Source organism: Austrofundulus limnaeus, unplaced genomic scaffold (assembly GCF_001266775.1).
Source record: "Austrofundulus limnaeus strain Quisiro unplaced genomic scaffold, Austrofundulus_limnaeus-1.0 Scaffold11, whole genome shotgun sequence".
Lineage (NCBI taxonomy): Eukaryota > Metazoa > Chordata > Actinopteri > Cyprinodontiformes > Rivulidae > Austrofundulus > Austrofundulus limnaeus.
In genome coordinates, this window is record NW_013952413.1 from 3,481,718 (window position 1) to 3,488,943 (window position 7,226).

At 41.2% G+C, this 7,226-nt stretch overlaps 1 protein-coding gene across 2 annotated transcripts in view; it reads right to left on the reverse strand.

Annotated features, from left to right (window-relative positions):
• Positions 1–3,171: 3,171 nt before the first annotated feature.
• rassf5 (Ras association domain family member 5) overlaps positions 3,172–7,226 on the reverse strand; it is a 33,786-nt gene continuing 29,731 nt past the window's right edge. For both annotated transcript variants that reach the window (XM_014002070.1, XM_014002071.1), the window contains 4 exons: positions 6,543–6,656; positions 5,495–5,804; positions 5,291–5,406; positions 3,172–5,195 (listed from right to left, as the gene is read on the reverse strand). In XM_014002070.1, the coding sequence (XP_013857524.1) occupies positions 5,052–5,195; positions 5,291–5,406; positions 5,495–5,804; positions 6,543–6,656 (684 nt within the window). In that variant the 3' untranslated portion in view covers positions 3,172–5,051. The remainder of the gene's footprint in view (positions 5,196–5,290; positions 5,407–5,494; positions 5,805–6,542; positions 6,657–7,226) is intronic.

Sequence of the window (7,226 nt, forward strand, 5' to 3'; positions counted from 1 at the left end):
CCGGAGTCAGCAGACACAGGGAGGGAAGGAGGAGGGCGGGGCTTAGAGAGCCCCCTCCCTTTCCTGACATACAGGAACAGCGCCTCACAGCGGCCACATGGAGCACTGCAGGGGGACCTGTGCTGTTGGCAGAACAGGGTCAAATATGATTTAACCACAAAAAGGAGCTTCTTTTCAAGGCAGGACAATAAATGTATAGAAGCCTGCTTCCGCCACTAAAAAAATCAATCATAAATAAAAAATCATAATTGTTTATTTATTTTTCTGTTCAGCTGCTCCCTTCTTCAGGGGCAAATTGGCACGAACATTTGGCATTTTTTTAAAAGTTGATATAATTAACCTTTACCACCCAAATTTTTGGTAAATATCCAGGGATTCAAACCTACACCACGACTGATATGTCATAAACATGACGTTCAAAATCATAATTATGACCCGCAAACCTAAAATCACAACTATCTCATAATTCTGACTTGAAAATTGTAAAAACGACTTTATAACTCCTCTTTATCATTTTGAAACTTATGATTGATGATCGTTTCTCTTTTTTATGACTAAAAATTGAAACTAGTTTTGTTATCCTCAGACGATTAGGAAAATCATATCAAAATAAAGAAGTAGCRAAATAAACATGGTCTACGAGTCACTTCAATAAAGGTCTGATGACTTTTTACAGTTTTTTCCATCATCCTGAGCCACCATACCCACATCATGACACCACCTCCTCAGTTTATAATTCTTATCATGCTGTAAGCCAGCACATTTATTTACTAAAGCACGGACATGAACTTTCCAAACTAAGCTACACCTGTATCGGACTGTGCATGATGTGTTAATAATTTATTTCTTTAAGACTTTTACAGATCCTATAGTATAGTAGTCTTTATTAAGAGGCTAAATAAATCATATTTTTAAGCTATTGAGCAGTGTTTTTATGCACAGATGAGCATGTAAAGTTTTTAATTTATTTTATTTGTATTTTTTGTGGCCCTCTTCAGGGCAACACACTGGTCCCAGACTTTATATACCCTATGAGGAAAACTGTGCACTGAAACTCAAGAGGTCATGGAGATCCAAGCGGGGCTGGAAATAGTCGGAGGCATCGAAGGGGACGGAGGTCGGAGTGGGACCGGGCCGGCATGAGAAGGGGAGCGGGCTAAAATCAGACGGTGATACATGCTGGGCTGAGGGCGAGGCTAATCTTAGCTCTTTCTCAGAGGTGACAAGAGGGTTCTGTCTATATTTGCTGCCATAAATATGCATGCTGACACAGTTTTAGGCCACCCTCTGGACACCGGCCAGCACTTAGGCCCACTTTGGCCATGCAGATTATTCTTGGCGTAGAGAGCAGGGGGTGACAGTGCCTATAAACCGATGTGCTTACTGCACTTTCCTCTAAAAAAAAAAACAACAAAAAGAAAAAAAAGTCTGAGGTGTTAGTGTGCGTTAATCACAAATGGTGCTTTCACAGCTGCAGCAGGGCATAAAACCAGGTGCAGAGCTGCACCTACAGGGTCTTGTGAGGGGAGAGGTGGTGGGGGGGGGGTGATCGGGCTGTATTTGGTCCTCAGTCCTGTGACAGACACTGACACCTGTGAGTTTATGGGTCTAACGCCACACTGTGAAAACACTTTGAACACAAGTAAAACAACCGTTTCACTGAATGTGAAGCAGAGTGCACGACTTAACACTAAAGTGAACACAAACCTGCTAAATAAACACATTTGCATCTCTGAAGAGGGGCACACACAGCTGGGCCTTTGGACAAAGGTCAGATCTCACCACCTGCTGGTCTTTCTGAGGCATTACACTGCAAAAACTGTCCATCTTACCAAGTTTTAAAACCTTATATCCAGCCAAAAAGTCTTTTTGATCTTGTTTTGAGACTGATTTACTAAACAAGAACTGATTGTGTAAGAATAATAATCTTGTTTTCAGAATGTGTAAGATTATTTGTCTTGTTAGCCTGAGAATTTGACTCAGATAAAGTCAAAAATATCTGCCAATGGAGTAAGAAAATTTAACTTGGTAAGATTCTTAAAATAAGAAAAAAGTTGAGTCAATTCAAGCATTTCAAGAATCTTACCAAGTAAAAATTTCTTACTCCATTGGCAGAAATTTTTGACTTGAGTAAAATTTTCAGGCTACAAGATCAACAATAATCTTACACATTCTGAAAACAAGATTATTATTCTTACACAATCAGTTCTTGTTTAGTAAATCAGTCTCAAAACAAGATCAAAAAGACTTTTTGGCTGGATGTAAGATTTTAAAACTTGATTAGGTGGACATTTTTTTGCAGTGCACAAGCTGAGATCTGTTTTTAAAAACAAGTTAAGAAAATAAATAGGTCAACATTGTTTTAAGTTGGGACAAATTTAAACACTCCATTCTGATATTTATTGTCTGCTCTGATAAATCTTCCCAGGAATGTGTATCACCTGCYGCCTTTAATGCCAGAGTTACAGTCTGTGATCACTTTGTGATGGAAAATGATAATGAAAGTGTTTTAGGCCAACTTTAAAACTGTAACAGGAAGTCACACACAGACTGTGGGCTGTGAATGACTCTCAGCTACCGCCACACTAAATTCTACATCATTATCTGCAAATCTAAGTGAATTATAGGCCTTTTTGTGTTTTCCACACTCACATGGATGAAGCAGCCATCTTGTGTTGAATTGGCTTCAAACATTAATCAGTTGTAAATTTACCTCCAGCCATTACTTTCTGAGAGTTTCATTAGAATCCATCCAGCGCTTCTTGAGATATTTTGCTAACAGACCAGGAGACTTGACTCCAAAAAGTTATTGTTAAAGTCTYTAACAAAGGTTTTGAACAATTTGTTAATGCTCAGAATATGTGTTGGGGATGAGCCTCAGCTACTGCTACATCAAAATTTTAGTGCAAAAGCTGTATTATTGACAGAGTTATGACTAGTTTTTTTGTTTTGAAGACCAGTCGGCTGTGGCAGCCGATTTGAGTCGGGCTGGCTCCAGAAATGTATGAATTGTAGACATACATCCAGATAACACTTTGTGCAATTTTCATTAAAAATTTATCCAGAGATTCATGAGATATTTTGCCAACAGACACACAATCAAGCAGTAAAAATTATTATCTATTCACCTTCACCTTTAGACAATGAGCAATAACACTGCTTTAGACTGAACATCGGGATTATCTTTTTATTTCATCTGAATATTCTGTACAGATTTACTCATATTTATACACACTTCTACAGACAAAACAAAATAAAAAAATAAAATAAAACGGTGGGGTGAGGGGGTGAAAAAAAAAGCAACAAAGAGTCATTACACATGGACGTTTGTGAACCATTAAATAAATAACACACACATACCTCCACACAGGATTCCTTGGGAAAAAAAAAAGTCAAGCATTTCTGAGATGGGGAATAAACAGAAGAAGTACAGCACCACCCAAGGAACACATACAGTATTTGCACACATGCAAAACGAAACAAAACAAAACAAAAACAAAAACAAAAACAAAACTAAACACCCGTACGTGTTCGCAGGCACCTGTGTGTGCTGAAACACGGGGGCACGTGAAACAAAAGGCACTGCCAGCAGCAAGAACAGCTGTGGGTGGTGGTCATAAAACACACACACACACACACACACACACACACACACACACACACACACACACACACNCACACACACACACACACACACACACACACACACACACACACACACACACACACACGATAGGAGGAGCATGTGCTCACAGACAACAGGCCTCACTTATGGACCCTAAATAAAAAGCAGAAACGTACAAATGTGAACGTTTCCATGAGATCTTTTTATTTACCGATGCACGCTCTAATTTAAAACACCTTAAAAGCACGTTTTAAAACCTAATAAGTGAGGCTTGAAGGTGGACACACACTCGGATTAAAACACTCTTTATGTTCTCCTCACTATCACAGGATGACAAACACACACACATCAGAAGGAATGACCGCAAAAAAATAAAATAATAAAAACAAAGTTAAACCTTGTCACTCTTTGTGTTTTTCCAGTGTCTACATAACATATATGCATTGCAAACATATCATTGGTACATCATAGCCATTATGATAAATCTTAAATATTTTCCTTTCTTTTTTTTTATTTGAGGAGGAAGGTGTAATGACAAAAAATATTAAATTAAATTAAATAAAATGCAAGCCCAGCCCCCAGAATTATCTGTGGCCTGCATGTGCAAAACAGACGCTGCTTTTACTTTGAAAAAAACTCCAATTTTTAACGCCTCTCATCCTCTATAAATCATCTGATAATTGTCTTCATAAGCTTTGGTGTCAAATTCCTCTCTCGTTCAGCCGTGTTTGGGGAGGTGGGTCGGTTAAGGACAATTCTCGCAGCATCACACGAGGATTTAGGAGGAAAAAAGGCGGTCGTATCAGAGGAGAAGCAACGTTTTCTCGTTTATTTTAGGTGGGGAGATATGAAACGATTCCCTTACAAATCCACATGTCCAGCAAAAGAAAAAAAGGGCTAATTAAAAAAATTAAATAAATAAAAAACAGTCTGATTGTCCTTCCGTCCCAGTTTGATGCAAACACACACACACACACAAAAAAAAGGTAATCATGCCTTCTGTTTTAGTCCGAACTCTATGTGCGGGGCAGATGAGCTGAGAGACTCATGCATAAGTAACACTTGCAGTAGCAGCAGCAGAAGTCGCAGAAAAGGAGCGGGAAACCGTTTAAAAACATCACTGAGTCCTATCAGTCTTAAACAAGATCTCAAGCTGAAGTTCCAGATCTGTGTGTGCGTGTGTGTGTGTGTGTGTGTGTGTGTGTTCTTGGCAATGAAAACACTCGTCCAGATCGTGCCCATCGAGGAGCACGTGTGTGTGATGTACAGTAGGAGGGCGTGTGTGCGTCCTGAGTAACCTTGTGTCTGTGTGTCGAAGGAGCTTAAAGATAAGTTCAGCTCTCTGACTCGGTCACAGGGTCTTTCTGATGGGGGGTGGGGGTCAGAGTTCAAACGACCCATCTGCCTCCAGGTGGGAGAGGTGAGGTCAGGGGTCATGGTGTTGCAGGGCCTGCTGTAGCTTCGTTTTGTAAAGGGCGTATTTGTGCTGCACCGCTCGAACGCGCTCCGCCTCCTCCTTCTCCAGGATGACCAGGAAGTTTTGCAGTTCGGGGACCGAGAAGGCGTGCCACTGTGGGAGAAAGAGAAGAGACGTTCCTTTATTTACTTCCTTTATTTTAGTTCCTTTCCGCTGATAAAGATGAACGACTGGGTGCTTTTACTCACCTCGACCTCTCCGGTCTCGTTTTCCTTGAGCACAAAGGTGAGCTGCTCCGCGTCGGGTCCCGCGATCAGCCTGAGCAGAAGAGGGCGCTCCGACAGAGGGAGTTTCTGGAACAAGTCTGCGCGACAAGACACGTCTGTCAGAAACGAGTCAGTGAAAGCTTGAACCCCCCCGCTGCGACACGGAGCAGGAAGTTCCCCCCTCACCYTGTCCGTCGCGGTGCGTCTGCCGGTACAGCGCGAACTTGCGGGGGTTGTCCAGCACCATGAACTTCTTCAGCAGGCCCTGGATCACCTCCCTGGTGGTGGTCTGAGAGCTGATGTGGAGCTGCTTCACGCAGTCGCACGGCAAGTAGAAGGACGTCCTCCTGTCGCTGTAGCCGCACTCCGTTTCCTCCTGGTCCTCGCACGGGTTGCCGTTCCCCTCCGAGCCCGGCGGCCTCACGGCCGGGACGGTGACGGGTCGACTCAGCCGCAGGTGCACCTTAATGAAGCCGGTGTAAGACCCGTCTTCAGCCTGGGAAAGACCAAAATAAAACAAGGAGTCAAGAGTAGTGAGGGTTCTGTATGAATAAGAGGTAAGAGAGCCTAAAATCACATTTTCCATTTGAAAGAGTCTTTAGAAAGTCCCAGGATGACTATTTTGTCTGAACTTAGTGTCAAAAATGCCCCTACCAGGAAAACATGTTAAAACATTAAAAAAAAACTTATTTTTAGAGGCTTTGCCACTTCTCTAACAGGGTTCCAGCTTAAGGCATTAAATTTAAGACTTTTTAAGCCCTCTTTAATGCCACCTGAAATGAATTTTAAGACCCAATTCACAATAGATACAAATGCAGAAAAAATAAGCAGTTGGTGACAATTTTACCCAAATGTTTATTTTAAAACAGAACAACTAGCTCGGTAAATTATTAAAAAACAAACAATAACACAAAGGTTACCAATTATTTTAATATTTGAGACAATTTACAGTCATCCTACTCACAATTTGTTAACGTTTTTAAGACCTCTGAAAGATTGATTTAAGACATTTTAAGGTTAATTAAGGCCTTATTTTTGGTTTGACAAAATCAATGCATTTTAAGACTTTTTAAGGATCTGCGGGAACCCTGTCTAAATCCTTTCCAATAAATGTATGTATTGTTTTACCACATGACAGCAACCAAAGTAAAAACAGCTGGCATTTATTGTTAAAGGAAATAAAACAATCAACTCTCAGTCCCATAAATCACAAGAAAAACAAGTACGAACTCACCTGTTTCATGCCATTTTCTGACACCTGAGTGTTATATTCTTCTATCTTGGCCCGCACCTCTTCCTCTGACAGGTCTTTAGTCCCTCCCTCCTCTTCCTCCTTGGTCTGACTTTGCTGGAAGGCAAAAGAAAGAAAGAAAGAAAAAAACATCAGCAATGAACGATTTCACAAATTAAATCACTTTATCTCAACCARCAGATGGTGCTGCATCAACACGGCCAGAAAAAAAAGGCAAAACAAATCATTTTTTTTGTTTTTGCTCAAATTTAGGAGGAAACACTGGGAACTCTTCCACCTTGGACTGACAATGTGGCCACTTGAAGTCATTTTACGGTTACAAACGAGACGAAGGCTGCTCCTCTTCGTCAGTACAGGTTTATGTGATGCGGCGGTTTTACACAGAGTCAGGAAAGGTTGTGAATGGAGCACGTTCAGCGTCACGGCGCAGGAATATCGACAGCCTATTCSTTTCAATGAAAGAGAGGAAGAGAGGGGGAAGAAAACCATGAAAGAAGGAGGAGGAGGAGGAGTAGAAGGGGCGAAGAAGGATGAAAGAATAGCTGCTGAGCCAGCCTTAGCAACACAGTTTGACTGAGTTATTTATAGTTCAGTGGGATCCATCCTGCCTCACAAAAGCTTTTCCCTCCTCTCTCTTCTTCTACAGTTTGTTTGTATTTTCTGAAG